Below are 22,495 nucleotides of genomic sequence, written 5' to 3'. Positions count from 1 at the left end.
GCGTGCTAGCTGCCTTCACCTATTTTCCTATAATTAAATATACAAAAAGGTCAAGTATATTTTTGTATTAAACTATCTGATAATTACTACTTTAAAGTCAAAGTATCAAGTTCGAATATCAAAAATATTAAAATTTACGAGATAAAAAATTCTTTTTTTAATTCTAAATTGAATGTTTCTTTTTTTTATGTTTCAAAAATAAATATTTATTTTTTAAAATATGAAAAAACCTTCTTCAATATTATTCTTCATCTAAATATTAATTTTATGTGAGGTCTTTTAATTTTTATATTACTTCAAAAGTAAATATTATAAAGTGAAACATAAAATACCTCATACTTCAAATTTTATATTATTTTAAAAAATAAAAAATTAATTTGATACAAAGGATTTTTTATTTTTTATTCTATAATTTATAACTTAATTTTAAAAGGTTTTCATATACATAAAAATTTTTAATATATTTGAAACACTTGCTAATATTGTCATTTAAATTTGAATTTAAAATAACTTGCTTGAAATCTTAGTCAAAATGGATAGTCATCATATATACAACTAAGGGCAGAGGGTCGTAACTTCTCAATTTAATTTTTTTTTATGTGTATAAATTTCATAATATATAGCTTTACCACCCCTACACAAAAGCAAATAAGTTAGTTTGGAGAAGTGGTAAGAAATTTAAATTAACTTTCAAATGTTAATTCTTTCTTTGTCTAAATTTTAGAATTCTTATTTTCTTTTTTTTTCTGTTATAAGGATAGATATAATACTCAAATAAACTCTTAAATTATTTAAAAATATTCGAATAAGTTTTTATTATTTTATTACGTTCAAACATATCTCTTTACTTTTATTTTAAGTCAAATAAACTCTTATAATTAATGATTGACTAATTATCATTAGTCAAAATACATTTATTATTTTATATCCACATAATACTGGCATGACATTGATGTGATAGTAAAAAATATCACATGATTATATTATTATAATAAATTAATATGTCATGTAATTATCAATTATGATATGTCAATATGTTATATCATCATCATTAATTATGATTTGTTATCATACCACGTCAACATCACGTGACATAAAATTATAAATAAAATTTTGACTAAATCAATCATTAGTTTTATTTGACTTAAAATAAAAAAAATTATTTAGTTCAAAATAAAAGTATAAACACTTAATTAAACGTAATAAAAGTATAAAAACTTATTTTAATTTTCCTAAATAGTGTAAAGGTTTTTTATATATTATGCTATAAGTATACTAAACTCTTTTTTTCTTTTCTTTTTTTCTCTTTTTATCTTTTTTTTTTCTCCTTTATAAGTATACTAAATTCTCTTCTTCTTTTTTTCTTTTTTTTTGTTCTTTCTTTTTTCTTTTTTCTCCTTTATACATATACTAAACCTTTTTATTCTTGTGTAATCATTTATGAATTTGAAAACATGAAAGTAGGTTGAGCACAACTTACAATGCCTAATGTAATATTAATTTTTTTCTATTTTATGTTTCTTTAAATTGGTGAATTTGAAAACTTATATTTAAATTATTAATAAAATTTTATGCTATAATTAAATTTTATTTCAAAAGTGATTAAATTTTAATGAAATTTTATATTATAATTTACTTTTATTTCAAAAGTGATTGATTTTTATTCCAAATCGAACCATTGACTTGATCTATGAGCTTGTATGATTAATTTTTAGCCACCCTTCATACAAAATTCTAGATTTATCACTGATTGCAACTAGGTGTTTTAATAATAACCAATGTTTCTTTTAAAGCAAGTTACAACGAATTTAGTTATAGTATTAATTCTGTAATGATATAACGTGATTGATAATCAAATTTGTAAATTTTTTTATATTAAAATGTTATCAAAATAATAAATACAAAACATATAGCTCCTAAAAAAATATAACATCTGATGAAAAATTACTAAAGTGATGTTATTTAGGGATGTCAACGAGTAAGGCACCTGTTAATTTTGAGGTATCCAAACTTAAACTTGATTAGCAAATGAAATACCTAAACCTTATAATTACATGAATATTTTTTGAATTTATTACCCTAACATGAACCTTAATACATCATCACTATTTAATAATTACCCGAATTCATTTAAATACCCGACTATGTAAAAAAATTATTAAAATGCTCTCAATGGGTACCTAATTATCAAAATCTGAATCTGTATCCGTATTTATCTATAATAATATTTTTATCCACATTCCATATAATTCATTAATAATTAAATTTATAAAAGCACACAAGCAATAAAATTTAAATTTAAATAATTAAAAAAATCTCAAATATCAACTTAAATAACTAAAAACAAATATCTAAAGAACAACTTAAATAATATTACAAGTTTAATTAATTATATGAGTTTATTATTAATTACATGAAATTTAAAAAATAAGTTGATTCCAAAACTATTATAATCTCACAATTTCTTTTTAAATATATATTTTATAAATTTATAAAAATGAAAACATATATTATAATTAATAATTTTATAAGTTATAATTTTTTATAACATAAACATAAAATAAAAAATAAATATGTTTATATGTTTAAAATATATATACTAAAAGTATATATATAATAGTAATTATAATCTCTATAAATTAACACAATATATAAAAAATATATATTAAAATATTATTATCAATTAATTAATAATTATAAATTTATAAATTAATTTAATTAATAATTATAAATTTATAAATTAATTTAATTAATAATATAAGTTTATTTTTTATTTTATAAAATTTTTTAAAAAATAATTAAATTCGAATATTAGATGCTCAAAAAATAATATTCAAACTCGATAAAACTAATGAAATTATTACCAAATTTTATCTAAATTCGATTACAAAATATTTTAATTTTATATAATCGAGTCAAATACATGAGAATACCTTAAAACTAATGTTTTTCACTTAAAACTGCGGGGCGGGGCCCCAACTAGTTCACAGGTTGATGCATCGGGACCGCAGCATTAGGTGGCTATAGGAATAGAACTAAATTAAATAAAACTAAAATTCCTAAAATACCGAAACACCACTCTTATGGAAGTCTGCACCTAAACCTTTAGCTTATGTCATCATTCATCTACTCTAACGGGGGGTCCACTATCTGACACTGTGGGATTTATGATGTACTGTAGCTACTGTTCACCACGGGCACACCTTAGCTCCTCTGCCCGATTTTTAAGATTGTTCAAATTTTGAAGTGGATAGGCCGCCTCCTCCACCTCCTGCAGTGTTTGTGGTCCCACGCCTCAGGAGATAAGATTAAGGACTCCAAGTAAAACTATCATCACACGGCATCAGTGTTAGTAATCGATGGTGCTGATCTTCTCTGAATATGATCGGTGGGACCACCTAGATAAATTGTTCTTTGCTGCATTCGAAAAGAAACCACTATTGCAAAACGCCATTCAATCCCTTGGTTCACCCCCCGGCTCAAGAAAAAGGAAGAAAGGGCACTGAATTGACGGGAGAAAGCCTTGTCTCCCCAGTTTCAATTGAAAATGTCATCAAACAATGACGTAATAAAACGATGAGAGTTGAGTGCGTAGGGTAGGAACGGGTGTGGTGTGATGCATTGAATCATTTCTTGGGGTGGTTTGTTGTAAATATCAAACAAGCTCAATGCTTCATTACTCACTACCATCAATACCTGCGGCCTCAACCCGCTCTAAAAAACTCAGTACTAAAGAAAAAAACTCCAATGCCACCTTCGGGAAGCACACGCAAAAGCCTCTCTAGTCTCCCTCGTTACCCTCTTTAGATCACCACGTCACCCTTTCAAACTCCTTACAGCCTGGCCAAACTCCTCTTCACATTTGAACCCCAATCCTCACTCTCCACGTGGCTCGCCTTGACATTGACACCTATGCTTATACAGCTGTCTCCCCGTCTCAAGCACCCGCTATAAATACCTTCCTCACTCCTCTTCTTCGCTCTCAATCTTTCTCAGCAAGCAGCTTTCTCGTAACTAAATCTTTCCCCTCTACCCTTGCACATGGCTTCTATTTACTGCCTTGCCACTTTCTTACTCTTCTGTTTCATCCACCTTTCATCCTCCGAGTTAGTTCAAGAGCAACCTCTCGTTTTAAAGTACCATAACGGTCCACTCCTAAAAGGTAAAATCACCGTTAATTTTATCTGGTACGGGAAGTTTACTCCCATCCAACGGTCCATAATCGTCGATTTTGTCAACTCTTTGAGTACCGACAAGACCACACTGCCTTCCTCATCATCGTGGTGGAAAACAACTGAGAAATACAAGGGAGGTGCATCCAACTTAGGTGTAGGCAAACAAATACTCCTCGAAAATTACCCACTCGGTAAAATCCTTAAAAACCCTCATTTACCAGCCTTGGCCAGCAAATTTAATGGCGTCAATACCATTAACATCATTCTAACGGCCAAAGACGTCTCCGTGGAAGGCTTTTGCATGAGGTGCGGGACTCACGGGTCAACGCGGGTTGGCCGAGGCCCGATTCGTGGAACCTATATCTGGGTTGGGAACTCCGAGACTCAGTGTCCTGGTCAATGCGCCTGGCCGTTTCACCAGCCTATTTACGGTCCCCAAACTCCACCTTTAGTTGCCCCCAACGGAGACGTTGGAGTTGACGGAATGATCATTAACTTGGCAACCCTCCTGGCTAACACAGTTACCAATCCCTTTAATAACGGGTATTTCCAGGGGCCAGCAAACGCACCGTTAGAAGCGGTTTCAGCTTGCACGGGGATATTCGGGTCGGGTTCGTATCCGGGATACCCAGGTAATCTCCTGGTGGAGAAGAGTACCGGGGCGAGCTACAATGCAAACGGGATTAACGGAAGGAAATACTTGTTGCCTGCCATGTGGGATCCACAGACATCAACCTGCAAGACGATTGTGTGATGGGGCACGTGGCGGAAATCAGTGATGAGGAGCGATGATTGTAATCGTGGCATTGATATGTAGATATTTGAGAATGGTGTATGGGCGGAGGGGGGAGGGGGGAGGGGGGAGGTAGGGACCTTAGGTTGTTGTCGTTTTGCGTGACGTGTAAATTCTAGTTTGGTATGAAAAAAGAAAATCAAAATGATGGGGGGAGGGAAATGTGAATGTGAGATAATAATGAGAAGCAATAGAAATATATGTTAAAGAAGTGAAAAGTAAATTTTACTTGTTGGGTTATTTTTGTTCTTACTTGTTTGTTTACTGTGACGATAAGCTCACGGTTAAAGAGGAGGGGGGGCCCAATGGGGGGATTTTTGTTTGTTTGTGGGTGAATGATGAGAAAGATGCTGGGGGCCTGGGAGACCATGATGACATAATTCAGAGGTTCCATTTCCCATTTGCCTGAACGTTTTAAAAGTGAGAAAAAACCTGTCTAAATGTTTTAATATGTGGGAACTTGTGTCCATGTTCTAATGAGCAGGATTAAACAATTTTAGCACCACCTAAGTTGTAGCAATGAGGAAATGAGAGAGCGATTGATGTCACCCTATTTCGTAATTGCCACAAGGGAACAGGAAAACCCAAGCCCAGCTCCCGGGAGGGAGCTGTCAACACCTCTGGTCTTGTACTACTGCTACTGGTGCTTTTGTGTTTCACGAGGAAAAAAGGGTGCTTTCAGTGTGAGGTGTGGGAAATTGATGGGCAGTCATGGGGTTGTGGAAAGATCCAGTGGAACTTGATATTCTGGCTCTCGTCATTGCACCTAGGAGAGGAGGGGAGTAGTAGCCTAGTAGGAGTGATTCTTGTGAATTGTGTGAGACGATAAAAGTTCAAAGTTACTCCTAATAATTAAACCATTACTAGTCGCTTTCCACATTTTACGGATTTCATGGGCAGTGAAGGAGGACCACACTATCGTCAATTTCAATCATAATAAAATAATAATAATTGAGATCATAAGGTCAGAGGCAGAGCAATCAAACAGTTCTCGTGCACCATGTCTTCTCCATTACATGCGGTTACTGGAAGGGATCCCCTCAGGTTTTTTCTTATCTTTTTCTATCTATTAATGCTCTTACAAAGAAGCATGCTTTTGCAAGGGAGAATCAATTTTTTCTTTTCTATACTTTAGTAATGATAAATGAACATTATGGAATTAATGTAACATCATTCCTCCTCTTCAAATCAAACACCCATTCTACCAGGCTCTAACCCCCAGAAAATTGTCACACATTTCAATTATACAAACCCACATCAAATGCACCCAAGTCGACTAGAAACATAATTGCAATTTAAGCATGTACATATTCTACAGACTTGTAAGCAGCAATTTTACACGGAGAAATACCATTTACATATCCCACAATCATACCATTACCTGTTCCTCAAACAAATTCTGAAACAAAGCTTCAAAATACTATTAGAGCAACAATGTAACTTACTTAAACCATACTATCACTAGCTGTAATCCTCATGCATAGATTAGCCTCAAAACCTCTTCCCTCAATTTAACTTTATCTCTAGGCAAACTAATAAGGAAACCACCACAAAATATACTATCAATTGGAGGCCAGAGGGTGCCGTGATGCAAGCCTTCTTTTTCTTAGCCGCTCTCCAATAATGAAGGCAAGCTCTAGAGATTGAGAAGCATTAAGCCTTGGATCACAATGGGTGTGATAGCGTGAACTCAGATCATTATAGGTTATAGTTCTTGAGCCTCCAACGCATTCTGTCACATTCTGCCCTGTCATCTCTAAATGAACTCCTCCAGGATAGCTACCTTCTTGATCATGCACATCAAAGAATGCTCTCACCTCAGCCTAACAAAACATAAATTATTACCACAGTCATTATAATAGGAATTAAAAAATCAAGAAAGATTTCATAAATTACTCGTGAATAGTTGGAGTTCCAATAGTTATATATTTCAAACGGCTTCCTTCGAGAATCACTTCACATATTTCTTTTAGGTTAAACTTATGATATTGAACTGGTACTTATCTCAAACACTTCTGTATAAGGATGGCAGATTTGACAAAAGCTGACACGCTATAACTATCCAAGTAGGATTGTTTTGTTTTGAAATCTTGAGCAACATGGAAATAGCTACTGTAAATAAGTCCATAAAAAATGATAGCAGCCATACCCTAATTGCATCAAAGGAACGAGTTTTCAGTCCACAAGGAGCTTTAGTAGTGTTCCCATGCATGGGGTCGCTAACCCAAGTTACAATCTGCCCAGCTCTGCGGACAGCCCTGATCAAATGGGGAAGTTTCACTCTCATGTTCTCAGCTCCCATCCTTACAATGACAGTTATCCTACCAGGCTTGTTCTGAGGATTTAGAATTTCAATGAGCCTAACTAGCTCATTAGGATCCATCTTATCACTAACCTGCATCACAATTCTATCATTTAGTCATTTTGTCTCGAAATTCAAAGTTAATCACCAACAACATTAACTGCTTTACAAAAGAAAAAAAAAGGTACTCAATGATCTATTGAATGCTTTAATCTCATTCCAGACTAAGTATACGTTGTAAAAAAACTTTAGTGTACTTAACTGAAAGAGAACAACAAGGGAAGGTACCTTTATGCCCAGAGGATTAGCAACTCCCCTTAAAAATTCAACATGAGCACCATCAAGCTGGCGGGTGCGCTCCCCAACCCAAAGCATGTGAGCAGAGCAGTCATAGTAAAGCCCAGAGGTTGAATCCTCCCTAGTGAGTGCCTGCTCATAAGGCAGGAGCAAGCACTCATGAGACGTCCAAAACTCTGTAGTTGTCATGATAGGGTGACCAACTGTGAGTCCAGCAGCAGCCATGAACCCCATAGCCTCATCAACTCGGTGAGCCAGTTCACGGTACCTGCTCAGGCACACCGAAAAAAACATGTTCATTCAACATTAAAAATACCAAAAGTCTCTAAAAAGATAGCTAGTGCAAGCGTTCAGCAATTTCAAGCAAATGGTTCCTAGATATTTAGGCAAAATACTTTCCACCCAGATAATGATGCAACATCACATATAAAACAAACATTAACCCTAAAAAAAACCCAGAAAAATAAAAAACAAAAGCGTTTCCCTTCTAATATACTCATCATTTCAAATCTTAAGAAGAATTAAAGAGAAAATCACCTAAAGGTAATAAATAAAAAGAAAGGAAATGCCATTCTGTCAGGTATTGGACCTAATGCAGAAACTGAACTTCAATCAAGCTAATTTATGGGAATAAATTTGTGTCATTAATGTGAAACACTGCAGTGATGGCTAGCTTAGTTTTTGCTTGGTAGTCTCCTAGAATTTGAACCTCTAATTTTGGCTTGAGATATAATAGGCTATAAAGTGAAATTGACAAAACATTAGTAATGCAAGAGAAATCAATTAGCAAAGCAACTTATTTCAGTGCCATTTAAAGTCTTCTTGAATATTAACAATCAAACTTTGTTACCCTGCTCAAATGTTGGTTTCATCTATCAAATGTACCTTGAACAATGGATATTAATCGGTAATGACATCAATATATTTTCACCATCCAGGTATATGTTTGAAATAGAAGGCAATAGAGTAATTCACCCAGCAATGTTGTTTACATAAAATTGTGTAATGTAATTGCTGAATCATACTAACACAACTTGTGAGCTTGTAATAGTAACTTCAAGACCATGGATCTTCTCCTTGAGTATGAAAAGAACCACTATCACAGACAATGAGGAATCTTTCAGTATCTGATGCCACACCTCTAGGAATGATGAAATGGGTTGATGGAAGAGTAGTTATGAGTTATGGCAAATATTAGTTTAAGTGTCCTAGATGTGCAATAAAACTGCAAAAACTGATTCAATAAACACCACATCATTTTAGTTAAAAACTCATAACAATCAAAATAGATAGAGGGGGAAAAGCCAAACAATTCATCATATAGACCAACTTCTTGATGCATAAAACAAAAGGTTTAGTTCAGGCAAATAAAAACACCTGTCCCCCTGCTCACTGTTCTCTGTAAAGTCTAGATTCCATTGTGAGACTCTCTGCATGGCTGCATACCCTCCAGTAGCAAATGCCCGCAAAAGGTTCAAAGTTGCCACGGATTGGCAATAGGCCCTGATCATCCTATGGGGATCTGGAACCCTCGCTTTCTCATCAAAAGAATCACCATTTATATTGTCACCTCTATAGCTTGGGAGCTTCACCCCATTCTTCTCCTCGAAGGGATCTGATCTTGGCTTTGCAAACTGACCTGCCATTCTTCCCACCTAAACAATCATAACCACAAACTTAGATAGATTATCTCACTGCCATTGTAAATAATAATTTGCATTGGCAAATAGCAAGGCATATCATCTTTAAAGAACTCAAATATCAACTAATTGAGAAATCTATTCAACTGCATAATAAAAGGTTCCAGTAATATTTTGGAGGAGTCCACAACAACATCCCTGTCTTCTCCCCGCTTCCGATGATTACCATAATTCTAATTCCGCCACCCACAAAATCTCTCTTTGTCACCAAGTACCTTACTCGTAACCATCAACAAGAGTATCAGAAATATCTTGATTAGAGCAGCCATTTACCCACCAAAACAATCTCCCCCACAACTTCAATTCTTCGTCAAATCATGAAAAACCTCAACACAAACAGGACAACCTATAAAATTCAAACTACCAATACAAATCAATAACAAATCCTTGATGAAAGGATAGGATTTCCAACACAACCTCAATTCTAACATAAAATAAAATAAAATAAAAAGTAAAACACCAAACAGCCAACTAAGAGAAACAAAGAAAAAGCAGGGACCTTGATAACAGGCATTTGGCCACCAAACATGAGGACGACACCCATCTGGAGAAGGACCCTGAAAGTGTCACGAATGTTATTAGCATTGAACTCCTTGAAGCTCTCCGCACAGTCACCACCTTGTAGCAGGAAAGCATTGCCAAAAGCAGCCTGTCCAAGCTTCTCTTCAAGGCTCCTTGCCTCCCCAGCAAACACGATTGGAGGGAACGAAGACAGCGTCTGGAGGACAGAGACGAGGTCGTTTTGATCCGGGTATTCAGGAAGCTGGAGAGCCTTCTTGGACTTCCAGCTGTCAAGGCTCCATTTAATGGGGATTGATGGGGAGGTGGTCGAGGCCGCCGTTGATATGGTTGACTTGGCTGGGTCGGCGGAATGGATGGCTGTGATGGGTTTGAGTTTGGCGGGGAGGAGAGAGTGGCAATAATAATGGTGGCGGGGGAGAAGAGGAGATTTGGAGGAGAGCAGAGATGGGGATGTCAGAGCCATGTCTTAGGTCTCACGTTTTTCCAGAGAGTCAAAAGAGGGAGAGAATAGAGATACAGAACGAGAAGACGGCGATATATATAGAGATATATATTATATTAAGAATAAAGAGAAGACAGTGAGCGCCTGATACAATGAATGATACTTTTCCTTTGCTTGCTAGGATTTTACTGCCCAAAAACGATTTTCTGTAACTGACCTCGGACAACCTGATTTCCCCTGGAATGAGTTACAACTTAGAACCGTGTCTGCCTGTCCACTGGATATCATTGGTTTCGTTCGGTTCATTCCTGAGTTACAACCATTATCTCCTCTCAATTTGATGCTTGTAACGTTAAAATATGTTTTTTTATTATTAAGGAAGAAAATTGGATAAATGAGCCATTTTCAATTAACGTTTTAGGTAAGTTTTAGCTTGATAAGGGAATTCCTATGCAGAGCAAGATATAGAATTTGGGGGGATTGACAGGCCAACAATGTAGTTGACCCAATTCATAATAATAATGATAAGAAAATAAACCTAACAAAGTACTAAATGGAAAATAAAAAAATCAATTGTTTTTAATGGTCTTAATAATTTAGGTAAAATACTTTTATATTCTTAAATTTTAATTAAAATTTTAAACGGATTTATTAATTTTTCAAATAGATATTCCACCTCAAAATCGTAAATAATATTAACAAAAATTATAAAAGAACTAAAATATCTTTTTTATTAAATTAAAAAATTATTATTATTTTTTTAAAAAATATAAAAAAAAGCTATGGGAGCATCGGTGCTCTTTTCTTTTTTCAAAAAAATATAGTAATAATAAAAAATTAATAAAAATATAAAATAATAATTTTTAAAATTAATAATAATAAAATTATCATTTCAATATTATCACGTGATCAAACTAATAAAAATATCAATAATTGATTAACGATTAAACTTATATGTTCAACTGAACATATTTTTTTAAAATAAAATATTTATTTCAAAAACTAATAAACCTAATTATATTTTTTATTAAAACTTAGAATGGTGAATTTTTTTACCCTAATAATTTAGTTCTTCAAGCCCAACATGCATAAATGGCAAAGCAAAAGACGGTCCTTGAATCAAACAACCAGACTCGAAGCATAGCAGCCGGCAATGCCTACTCCCGGTGTTGATGTGTTAACATCTGACTCCTCTCAAGGTGTTGCAGATGCACATATTTATCCAAATTTTTAAATTTACTTCTGGTTTTTAACGCCCAATAGACTGCTGATAATTAAATTCTTAAGAAACCAAGTACCAATAAAAAAATTATTAAGAAAAAAAAAATCACATGGCAGAAAGAGCAGCTCAGCATAATTGAAAAACATTAATTTAGGTGAAGCAACATGGCAGTCCAAGGAACAGAGTTGCATAGTTCACCAAGAAAGCTAGACCACAATTCTTGCATAGTTTTGGCACATCAACCAAATTAATGGAAAAAGAAACAAACCCCTCATAATCCTTCCAAAAATATAACTCCAGCGAAGCAGATACAAAAGGTATTTGGAACTACTAGTATGGTCCATGCATTTAAAAGTAGGGGCTGTAACGTGTTGCCATTCTCAACCTTGGAACCTTCCTGCAATACACACAATCAAGCTTTACATCCTTTGTTGAGGTTGCAAAAACTGAAAACAGGAATAAAATAATTTATTGAGATATGACAAGGTAATCCCAAGTCAACATGAGAAAACCGCAGCAGCAAGACATACCCATATCCATAAGGAGCAAAGAAATATGGAGCCATAAATGGACCCCTAGGTCGCATAAAAGGGTTGGACCGACGTGGACGATATTGTTTCATCCCAGGTATATTGGTCCGCTTAGCAGTAACCTACATAGATACCAAGAGAGCACATCGCATTTATATAGTTTAAGAAATGGAAGTTTCAAAATAGAAAACCCAAGTCTATTTGCTATTTTTCATGGTGAATGAAAAGCTGCCACAATGTTTTCTTCTCCTAAAAGAAAAAGAGGAAAAAGAAAAGGAATTGCATTTCCTTTTACCTTCAATTGCCTGCCATGTAGTTCGGATTCATTCAGAACAAGAGCCTCTTGAACAGCCTCAGCTTCAAGGAACTCCACATAAGCATAACCCTTTGGCTGGCCATACTTGTCAGTACGAATAGTAACCCTATTTACAGTCCCACAAGACTGGAAATGCTGTTGAACTTCTTCAGGTGTACATGAATAATCCACCTGCAGTCTCAGAATGTTTAATAAATACTAAATAATGCACAACAGGATTTAGAGAAAAAAACAGAAACAAGTGGCAGTCATTGTTATAACAAAACAGAGACAAACAGCAAACAAGGTCATTTGTGCAGAGCCCATCTACTTACTAATCACCTTGTTAAGAAAGGTGAGACCAGCCTGAATGAAGACCAGGTCTTAGTTCAAATGGCCAGTACGCTCACATGGTTCTAATTAAAGAGCCAAACTAAAGAAGCAAAAGGTTAAAATCTTCTCCAGCAATTAGCATTTATGTCCTTGATCTACTTCAAATTTGGAGAATCCAGTGATACTTCTTTTGGCCCACAATGAAACGTGCAAACCACACGCTTTGGCCACTTCATAACTCTCAATTCTACATATGTAAATATGGCCAAACAACAGAAATGAAAGACGCATAAAAGACTAATAGGGTCTCACGATAAATGACGCATTATATATACAACTGTGATAAACCAATCAGAAGCTCAGCAGATTAACAGTGCTTATAATAAGTAAGGCTCCTTAAATAAGAATCATTTCAAGTAACAGGTCACAGAGAAAAGAAATTATTGACAGACACAGCCAAGACATTGATTAATGGTCTAATTACAATAACCTGAGTAAATATAGGTAGATTATAGTAATTATAATTGCATCCTAGAATAAACTAATGTGATGCCAGAGACAGCTCTAGAAAGCTAGCTTTTAACAGTAAAGGACTGGAAGAAGGCAGAAAAGCAAAACCTTCACTCTCTATTTTCTTTTCTTTTCTTTTTCTTTTGCTGGTTTTTTTTTCTGGGGGGGGGGGGTGGGGGGGGGGGGGGGGGGGGTAATGTTAAGACAACAAAGTAATGATTACTGGAAAAAATTCAGCGATCCCTATTTGTCCAAAGTTATGAAATAAAAAGAGATCAAAGACCCCTCACCATAAGAAGTAAGACACCTAGAAATTCCTCGAGCATTGACCACCAGCAAAAGCAGCACTCTGATTTGCAAATAAAACAGCAAATACCCACTGCTAGTCTTTACTCTTCAAAGCACATTCTTTCAACTGATTTGAGAGCGATTTTCAGGAATCTTGAATCAAAATTTGTTTCTCCATCCATCCCGGCCAAGTAATCAAGTTAAACCAACACAACATTTTTTTACAAAGGTAATACCTAAATGTTGTTCTTTCCTGCTATTTCACGTAATGCCAATTTGAAGTTTTTTGCAAAATTATTGCTTTTACTGGCATTTCTTTTTTAATTTTTTTCTCTTGTTTGCCCCCTTCAGATTTTTTTCCCTTTTTACTCGAAGGTTTATTTCCTTGAAAATTTTGACTAAAACATTTTAACACTCACATTTTTATTATCTCTCCAATCCAATTGATATGGTATGGCCTGTATGTTTTTCTAGCTCAAGAATATATATTTTTTTTTGAAATGCAGCTCAAGAATATTTATGTCAAGCTATTTTCACCCAATCCATGAACTATTAAATCAGAAAACTTGAAGAATGAGCTTCACCTGCGATTGTAGTAAAAAGTAACGTCAACAAAGGATTCTAAACTGAAAACATCCTCCACATACTAAATGCGCAAGCTTTACATTAAAAAATAATGCAGGAAATGCTCACTTAGTGAAACAAGATGGCAAGTTGCAGAATTTCTATATGAGGGGTGAAAAGAGAAAAGAAGGTATGCTAAACTAAAACATTTATGCACATCTATCAAATTAAATCTATTGATCTATCCAACATGAGTTAAATTGCCATGAATAGAATGTAGTCAGGTTGCCACATTCTGGCCCTCCTAGTTAGCAGAATTTTACTAAATCCTTGAATTTCAGATTTCAATACACTCACTCCTACAATAGTTGCTAAACCCAAACCTAGAAGTGGATTAACTTGATAAATGTAAGGAGGACAGCACGTGAAAGTAATAAATCCCAGTCCACTAAGTCACAAACGAAGGTCAATGCTTATGGGTAGGTCAACCCATATGTGATCAAGCTAGGGCAAACCCAGTTGGAAAACCACAATTAAAGAAAAAAAATCAATTAATTTCTTCTACAAGAAAGAGAAGAAATTGAGTAGAGTCCAAATACCAATTTCACAAGAAAACTTTGCATGACAACTTAACTGTTATCTTATAGAAAAGATAACATCTTAACATTTATTTTCCTCAATGTCTTAATTTTTCTACATCCACATTTTCCTTCCATAAAATAGATCTTGTACCAGAACCTATCTGAAACATCAAATATTTAATGTTTAAAGTGGTCAAAACAACTATGAAAACAGAAGCAAAGTTGATAATGGAAAGATTGCTGGTACAGTGAACTTTAAATAACTAACAAACTCGCATTCAATACTTGTTGTAACTTTCAAAATAATATATATTTTTTGTTTTTCCCACTCCAAACCAACATGTCAGGAAAATGCAGCCTTCCATGCATGTGGTGCGCGTCCTGTACTAATATCACTCATCGAGACACCAATATTTTCCAATAAGATGCTGCTGGGAGTGGCCTTCAATCCAGTGTATCCAGCTGTTGTACTGGTGAAGCTGGATCACTAGTTGACTTGGTTTGAATTAGAACTAGATTTTAATTTCAACTGTGAAATTTGGTTTTGAATGCCAGCACTGTTTATTATCCTGGCTTAATTAATTCGAATAAAAACTTGCAAGAGATATCTAAATAATTTTATTATTCATAAAATTTGATCATACCTAGAGCACCTCATATGACAAGTTTCAACCTGATCAGTTTCCTACTACTACAAAGACAAATTATTTAACCCCCTTCCAAGGCTAATATAGCTATACGCATGAAACTCGCCTCTAATGATGCAAATGCATATATTCACCTTCATCACTGAGAAATATATATCAATAAGTAGCCATAAGCTACACAGAGAGCTAAATGACATGCTAATTTCTTCAACCAACCTACAGCAACAAAATCAACAAAGAAACTCTTTGCCACCATGAAGAATGGTTAAATGGATCATATTGCAGCATTACAGTCAAACTTGCCCTATCAACTCCCCAAAATGAAAATTAAAAAAAAAAATCAAACAATATTAACAATTTTTTTTTTGGAGAAATATAGAAAGGCAACCAATAGCAAGGGAAAGAGGCCTCACATTGCCCACAAAGACTGACCGGGAATCTACTTCCTCTCGATTTGCCTGAGATGTAGCTGCAGCAGCAGGATCTAATTGCATAGAAACAAACATTGATAATGACTCTTAATACTCTTGTCTTCAATTATATCCAACAAAAAAAGAAGAAGAAGAAGAGCATACAACTGCAAATAAAACCAAAGAAGATAATAGAACGTAATCATCTTGCATGATACAGATACACACTGGAATCAACATTCCAGCTAATCATTGGATAAAACAATGCCATTTTGAAATTTAGCACGAGAACTTTCAAAACCGCAAAGGGATTTGCTTTGAATTCGAAATTTTTATCAGTATCTAAAACAGAAATAAACCAAATGAAAGGATTGTCTGATAGTTTTTGCAATCATTTAGGTAGATGTCACACATTATAACCCAAAAGCAAGAATCCGCGAGAAAAACCAAAATGCTTCGATCAATCAAATGATTTTATTCAACCAAATAACAACCCAAAAAAAAAAACCCTAAAATCATACAACAAGGAGAAAAACAATGAGAACATTCGACCAAGAAAAATGCGAAAAAAAAAAACCGAAAAAACCTTGTACGGAACCCATCTCCTTCTCGACCTTCGCTTGCATCTCACGAAGAGCAGCGGCTTCTTCCTCCATCTCTTTTAACCTTCTTTTCATGTCATCCAGGTCCTGCAAAATTAGGGTTTCATGATCCTACTGAAAATCAAATAGGAAAAGCCTTAACAAAAAAAATAAAAAAAAAAACTGGAAAATTACAGTTTCAGTGGATTCGGCAGCTGCCATGTTTACATCGTCTCCTTCCATCCTCTCTCTTTTTTTCAATTGAATTGATTGAAGAATTAAAATAAATTACGGATCCAAAGAAAGCAGGCTGTAGTAGCTAACGTACTTTCTTCTAATGTTTTTCTTTTCTTCTTTTACGGTGTTACTAGGGGTTGCATTTCATTCCCTCCTGATTTTTACATTTCACCTTTATTCTTGCCACGTCAGATAATTATATTTTATTTTTAATTATCCTATTTATTAATAATAAAAAAAGGTTAAGAGAATAGGAAAGAGAGAATTTTTACAGAAAAAAAGGGCAGTGATAAATACTTTATTTTATTTTTATTTTAAATACTAACAAGAAGGAGATGATAATTAGGACTCATATTCATTGGAATTAGTATCCAATATATCTTTTTTTTTCCCGTATTTGTTATTTCTACTTGATAAAGAATAAAGGAGAGGTTAGTTGCAATTAGAGATTTCAAGTGTTTAATAATTAGATTATGAATTCATTGTAGTTGGTTGGAGTTGTTTGTAGTTGCAATCCTGGTTTGCAATATAATATTAGATATATTGCCATCAGAAATGGTCCAGGTTTGGGAATGCAGCACTAAAAATATGCTGTGTTGCCCTTTTTACATGTATCCAGGAGACGTTCTTTTAACCTTTCAGAAGAATGTCTCCTTCAACAGGCTCATTGATATAAGCTCTCAAACCAAATCTTTTGTCTTTGATTCATCAAAAAGGCAAATGCTGTGGTCTTTTTGAGGATTTCTCTGCAAAATTCTTGGCTCCTCATTTCAGCATTTTCCTTCCCCCAACATTCATCCTTGGTGCAACTTGCAAATGCCCCCATCTCTCCTTTTCTGTCTTTTTCTGGTTTTCTATGATTCTGACGCCTTATGTTGGATAATCATTACTTGACTATGGAACTTGTCCAGTTGCCAAATCCATGTCGTAATTAGACAGATTTTATTTAGTTCTCAAAATGAAAATTGTCGGAATAAGATTATTACTGCTACAGCCTACAAACTATCTCCAGAGTCCAGGCATATGTTAGGATATGGTCATTAACATTTGCCATAAGGTTGGCTCTGGCTTTATGATAAATAATTTTATTCTTGATAGCTCCAATATTTTACATCTCAAGCTACCTGCACGAGATAAACCATTTACAATAATGGGAGGAGGAGGTACTAATATATAAAATACTCCAATCCCTTTAAACAAGGAGTTCTCTTTTACACTCATGATAATAACAGATTTTCAATTGAAACTAGCTAGCTACGACTTTACAGTTACAGGCTGCATGTTCTCCTCATAAAGAGGTGTCGCAGATGGATTTACCATGACTTGCTCTCTTTCCTTGAGAGCCGCTGACTTCAATTTAGCAATCATTGGTTTAACCTTCTCTGTTGCCTTGATGATGATCAGGAACAAAAATCGATAGAGAACAACCATTGCTAACAAAATAGCAAGATCAACCCACTTAGAGTATGCCATTTCCACATTCCATGTCATCTTCAGAATTTCTTCCCCTGTTAAGCTGGGTGGCCCTCCAGCTTGAGAAATAGGAAATGTCAACCCTTCGAATTCATTCTTGAACAATCCCTGGTAAGCATACTTGTGGAAAGCAATGTAGTACAGGGGATACTTCAAAATTGGCTTGGGAAGATCAGCGGGTAAACGGAAGAATCCGCCAACCAATATCATCAAGCCTTGTATTCCAGCACCCGCTATGATACCCATCAGATAATTGGGTACCATACTCGCAACAATCATCATTAGGCTCTCAACCAACATCATGCAAGCAAATAATGTGAGTACAAAGAACAAGAAGTTTTCATATCCTTTGTGAAGTCCAGGGAGAAAATAAGTAATTGAGCCTGGTATAAGTGCAACCAGAGCCAAGAACGGCAGAGCAGACAATGTGTTCCCAATGACAAAGGCAGTGACACCATAGTGCCCATTTAGTCTTTCTCGTTCAAATACCTGAATGAAGGCAGACGTATACGTATTAATCAGTCAAAAAATTCAGTCAATCAAAACGTGATTATATCAATTATAGTGTTGATCAACACTTATACGAACCTTCATTTCCTCGACAAAAGAAGGGAATCCACCAATAGCCATGAAAGTTAGAAATGAAGCTACAAACATAATCAGTGAATCTCTTGCCTGAAAAATTCAAAATCGTTACAACTTATTTAGCTTTACATGTCATTTTGATTTGCAATGTTGAAGTCAAATGGGTCTCCACTTTTGTCAAATATGAATTAAGTATATATATATATATATATGTGTGTGTGTGTGTGTGTTTCTTTCACTGACCTGAATCGACCCATAGCTCATCCCAATGTGGCTAAACACAGTGGCAAGCACTACAGCCAATGCAATATAGACACCTAGACGCAACCAATAGTAGCCTAAATCGCGATACATGTTAATAAAAGATCTTTTAGTAAGGACATGACACTGGGTGAAGAAGCCAGCATGGCTTTCATTCTTCTCCAATGCTCTAGCATCCTGAAACCCACAACAGCACAGCCATTAATGCCTTTCTGAAAATGTGTTTTAGATGTGCAGAGAACAATGCACTGTTGCTAACTAACCTGTTTACAAATCTGAGCTACTTCTCTCTGAACTGTCTGGTACACATCAGAAGATTTATATGACTTTACAAGAATGTTAATAACTTCCTCTGCGGGAATTCCATTAGCAAAACCTTGCTCGATATCCTGGTGAAAAGAGAACAAAGCAATGTTTAGTATTAATCAGCAACGAGTAGACTTTACTAACTTACAGGCAAGTCAGTATAATCTTCAATACATCATGCAGGATATGTAATTTACCACTGAGAATATTTGTAAAGTAGTTTTGAGAACGTCATACCTTTTCAAAATCCTTATTTATGGTTTTGAGGAAGTGATCGGATGGGTTTTGGAGATTTGGGCAGGGGAATCCAGTTAAAGCAAAAAACTACATTATGTTGAAAAGAAGAGAGATTAGTTTCTTTTGCCATTTCTACATATAAATTTTTAGTAATGAAGAAAGGGAAATGAGAAGGCAAACCATACTTCATTTGCTGCTGAAACAGGACCAAAATACACTGTTTTGCCTGCAGATAGAAGGTAAAGATTGTGGAATAGCTGAAAGACTTCACTGCTAGGCTGATGGATGGATGCAATTATTGTTCTTCTGATTCCGTCTTTCTGATTCAGGCTTGCAATTCTGCTCATCACATAATATGAAGCTGCACTGTCAAGCCCACTAGTAGGCTCATCCAGGAACAGAAGTTTTGGTCGCGTCAGGATTTCAATGCAAATGCTAACTCTCCTCTTTTGGCCACCACTCAGTCCTTTAGCTCCCCACCCACCTATCCGAGTATTCATAGCGTCTTTCAATCCCATTTCTGTGATTGTCATTTCTGCTCTCTCTTTCTTCTCTGACATGGATATTGTGTCTGGCAATTGGAGCTGAGCTGAGTAATAGACAGCTTCTCTTACAGTCAACGTAGTAATCAACGAATCGTCTTGGGTTACATATGCCTGTGATGGTAGTAATTGTATTGCATGAAAAGGGAATGCTTGAAACCAAAATCATAGATTCGATTGTGTTTAATTTTTGAAGATTATACAAACTATATATCAAAGGAAAAATATATTATAGAGCTACAACTTATAACACTGAAAATTAAATGATTTTTTATTTCTGTATAATTATCTTGAATAGTTTTCCTCATACCGATGTTCCATAAGCCAAGGCCTGTTTACGTCCATTGATAAGAATATCTCCTGCTTGCCTTGTGTTGGGACCTAGTCTCCCTGCGATGAACACCGATCCAGTTATGTACATGAGCCAACAAATTAAAACCTTTGTCATCTTAAATTAGAAAGTTTAAATTTTTGCATCAGGCCAACATACCAGATTGTGCATTTATTTACTTAATTTCTATATATGATTTTTTTGTGCTATATTTAATTCATTCTTTTGGGTAGATATATATGGTGGAAATTTAACAAGTTCAATAGGATTTTGAAAAACTAATTTTTAATTTCTATCATACTTAGAAAGTATTTAGGCTAAAGTTAAGAACAAAACAAAGTTGTTATGTAGGAAGTAAAAGCTGAAACTCTATATTAGAGCTTTATGTAAAAACACAGCAACATGAAGTTGATAAACTAAATTTGACAAAATTTTTAAAGAAAAAAAATGATATTTTTAGTTATTTCAAATAATTTCTTTTTTTTTTAATGACAAATAATTCAAGTTTGATACACTTCTGAAAAGTTTTCCTTCAGCCATACTTTCCACAGTTCTAAGTCTCTAACGTAACCAAACAAGAAAAACAAGTTTGAAGAAATTTCCTTCTGCAGTAAATTTCCTCATAATTAGTTATTGTAATTGAAAATAGAGGTCCATTTTACCATTGATTAATTGTCATGCAATAATTGTTAAAGATATTTTATCTTTACCAATGCAAATTAATATATAGTACGTGTGGACATTTGTTATGTTTTAAAAGTATATATATATATTAAGGATATGTTTAGTAACCGAAAAATAAATTATTGAGAGAAAATATTTTCTGTATAAAATATTTTATTAAAAAATTAAATATTTTTCGTTATTTAAATCATCTTTTAAAAAATATTTATCCCAAACATTTAAGTGCCTTATTATTTTGAAAAAAATAAAAAAAAATATTATTTTGAGATCTTGTTATTTTGAAAGAAATAAAAAGTGGATAATTCAAACTATATCATTTTGAGGTTTTTAGGTCACAGAAAAAGTGAATATTCAAATTATGTCAGAAGCTAGAGATGACAAAGTTAAGAATTTAAGGCTCTAGGGTAAGAGTTTTTTTTAGCGTGATGGAAATTATTTACGCTCCTCAAAGGCGTAAAATACTTTCCAGAGCCAACAAGTTTTACCTCTTGATCCATAAAACTTTTTTCTTTAAGATTTCATTTTAATGATTCACACGTCATTATGTCTTGAAAATATTTTTCAAAAAAGCTTTTACTTCAAAACAAACGCACTATTTAAAAACAAAAAGAAAAATTTAAGAAGACAAAAGCACACTTTTCTCCATTAAACCGCTTTAAATCTTAACTGAAATTAATTTGAGTTATGAAAAAATTAATTCAACTGGGTATTACTTTTTACCGTGAACACAGTGGTCAAATCATGTGTGTTTATGTATATGTATGTATGTATATATATATATATATATATATATATATATATATATATATATATATATTCGACAAGCACTGGATTAAGTTGAGTGGTTTGTAGGGGCAATAACAGTTTGCTAGCTGTTGACATGGAACGAGCACAGCTTACCTGCTAAGGTATCAAGGAGAGAGGACTTGCCACAACCCGAAGGACCCATTATTGCCAGGAGCTCTCCAGGACGTGCATAGCCAGTCAGGCCCTGGAGGATTGATCTGCTGCCATTTTTTCCACCTGGAACTGTGACCCACAAATCCTCCCAAGTCAAGGAAACACCATCCTCACTAAACCTGTTAGTTACTCCTGTGTTAGTCCCTGGCATTGGATTAATGGTTTCTACTCCGAAAGCAGCCTGGATTTCTGGTCGACCCTGCGGAGACTCTGAATGATGACAAGAAGCCATGATGAAGAAACTGAGTGGAGAACAGGGACTTAGTATCTTGGTGTCTTGGCTTTCATCTTAGTGTTCAGGACAACCCAAAGATATTTATAAACATTTCCAGTAGGTTCGACTAGGGAAACAAAATAGAGAGAATGGAATAATTATTTATTTTATGAGAAAAAATAAGGTAAGAAAAATTATTATATAGTTTAGTTTATAGAATGAAATTATTATTCAGATATTATTTTAATATTTAATTGATAAAAATAATTTTGAATAATAAAAAAGATAAAAACATAAAAATATTTTTTATTTTAATTTTTAATTTGAAATATTTATTTTTTATAATTTACTAAAAAATTAATAAATTTTAATTAAAACTTTCATATGATTATTTATTTTAATTTTAGTTTATTTTATCTCTATTTTTATTTTTAAAATATTAAGAAGTTATAATTTATTTAAAATATTAACAC

At 34.1% G+C, this 22,495-nt stretch overlaps 4 protein-coding genes across 5 annotated transcripts; 1 reads left to right on the top strand and 3 right to left on the bottom strand.

Moving 5' to 3' along the window:
• Positions 1 to 3,971: 3,971 nt before the first annotated feature.
• On the top strand, positions 3,972 to 5,208 carry EXL2 (EXORDIUM like 2). Its single transcript, XM_007042852.3, has one exon. The coding sequence runs from the start codon at positions 4,042 to 4,044 to the stop codon at positions 4,927 to 4,929; it is 888 nt and encodes a 295-aa protein (XP_007042914.2). The 5' UTR covers positions 3,972 to 4,041; the 3' UTR covers positions 4,930 to 5,208.
• A 1,034-nt stretch (positions 5,209 to 6,242) lies between these two features.
• Positions 6,243 to 10,539, bottom strand: LOC18608260 (phospho-2-dehydro-3-deoxyheptonate aldolase 2, chloroplastic-like). Its single transcript, XM_007042849.3, has 5 exons — positions 9,767 to 10,539; positions 8,945 to 9,222; positions 7,559 to 7,835; positions 7,118 to 7,363; positions 6,243 to 6,791 (listed from the first exon to the last, which is right to left on the bottom strand). Exons 1-5 carry the CDS (start codon positions 10,250 to 10,252, stop codon positions 6,531 to 6,533), a joined length of 1,548 nt encoding a protein of 515 aa, XP_007042911.3. The 5' UTR covers positions 10,253 to 10,539; the 3' UTR covers positions 6,243 to 6,530.
• Positions 10,540 to 11,563: 1,024 nt separating this feature from the next.
• LOC18608259 (polyadenylate-binding protein 3-like) lies at positions 11,564 to 16,588 on the bottom strand. 2 transcript variants are annotated; one of them, XM_088803880.1, is made up of 6 exons: positions 16,388 to 16,588; positions 16,198 to 16,300; positions 15,615 to 15,685; positions 12,279 to 12,470; positions 11,984 to 12,105; positions 11,564 to 11,899 (listed from the first exon to the last, which is right to left on the bottom strand). In XM_088803880.1, exons 1-6 carry the CDS (start codon positions 16,433 to 16,435, stop codon positions 11,866 to 11,868), a joined length of 570 nt encoding a protein of 189 aa, XP_088660006.1. In that variant the 5' UTR covers positions 16,436 to 16,588; the 3' UTR covers positions 11,564 to 11,865. The 2 variants fall into 2 exon arrangements, with proteins under 2 accessions (XP_088660006.1, XP_007042909.1); XM_007042847.3 differs by having other exon boundaries at positions 11,564 to 11,850; positions 16,388 to 16,585.
• A 910-nt stretch (positions 16,589 to 17,498) lies between these two features.
• Positions 17,499 to 22,146, bottom strand: LOC18608258 (ABC transporter G family member 1-like). The gene is made up of 8 exons (XM_018116276.2): positions 21,749 to 22,146; positions 20,144 to 20,223; positions 19,477 to 19,947; positions 19,292 to 19,378; positions 19,012 to 19,137; positions 18,731 to 18,925; positions 18,491 to 18,577; positions 17,499 to 18,391 (listed from the first exon to the last, which is right to left on the bottom strand). The coding sequence occupies exons 1-8, from the start codon at positions 22,038 to 22,040 to the stop codon at positions 17,684 to 17,686; spliced, it is 2,046 nt and encodes a 681-aa protein (XP_017971765.2). The 5' UTR covers positions 22,041 to 22,146; the 3' UTR covers positions 17,499 to 17,683.
• Positions 22,147 to 22,495: the final 349 nt, after the last annotated feature.

Source organism: Theobroma cacao, chromosome 2 (genome assembly GCF_053813885.1).
Source record: "Theobroma cacao isolate CCN51 chromosome 2, ASM5381388v1, whole genome shotgun sequence".
NCBI lineage: Eukaryota > Viridiplantae > Streptophyta > Magnoliopsida > Malvales > Malvaceae > Theobroma > Theobroma cacao.
This window is presented reverse-complemented; position numbering and strand designations above follow the sequence as displayed.

Coding starts and splice junctions, on each gene's coding strand:
- EXL2 (XM_007042852.3), top strand. CDS start 4,042: ATGGCTTCTATTTACTGCCTTGCCACTTTCTTACTCTTCTGTTTCATC.
- LOC18608260 (XM_007042849.3), bottom strand. CDS start 10,252: ATGGCTCTGACATCCCCATCTCTGCTCTCCTCCAAATCTCCTCTTCTC. Junction 7,836..8,944: donor AACAGTGAGCAGGGGGACAG/GTGTTTTTATTT, acceptor GTGCCTGAGCAG/GTACCGTGAACTGGCTCACC. Junction 7,364..7,558: donor CTAATCCTCTGGGCATAAAG/GTACCTTCCCTT, acceptor ATTGTGATGCAG/GTTAGTGATAAGATGGATCC.
- LOC18608259 (XM_007042847.3), bottom strand. CDS start 16,435: ATGGAAGGAGACGATGTAAACATGGCAGCTGCCGAATCCACTGAAACT. Junction 16,301..16,387: donor CTGCCGAATCCACTGAAACT/GTAATTTTCCAG, acceptor CTAATTTTGCAG/GACCTGGATGACATGAAAAG. Junction 12,106..12,278: donor TACATGGCAGGCAATTGAAG/GTAAAAGGAAAT, acceptor GTATCTATGTAG/GTTACTGCTAAGCGGACCAA.
- LOC18608258 (XM_018116276.2), bottom strand. CDS start 22,040: ATGGCTTCTTGTCATCATTCAGAGTCTCCGCAGGGTCGACCAGAAATC. Junction 19,948..20,143: donor CCTTGGCTTATGGAACATCG/GTATGAGGAAAA, acceptor CTACCATCACAG/GCATATGTAACCCAAGACGA. Junction 19,379..19,476: donor CTGTTTCAGCAGCAAATGAA/GTATGGTTTGCC, acceptor AACATAATGTAG/TTTTTTGCTTTAACTGGATT.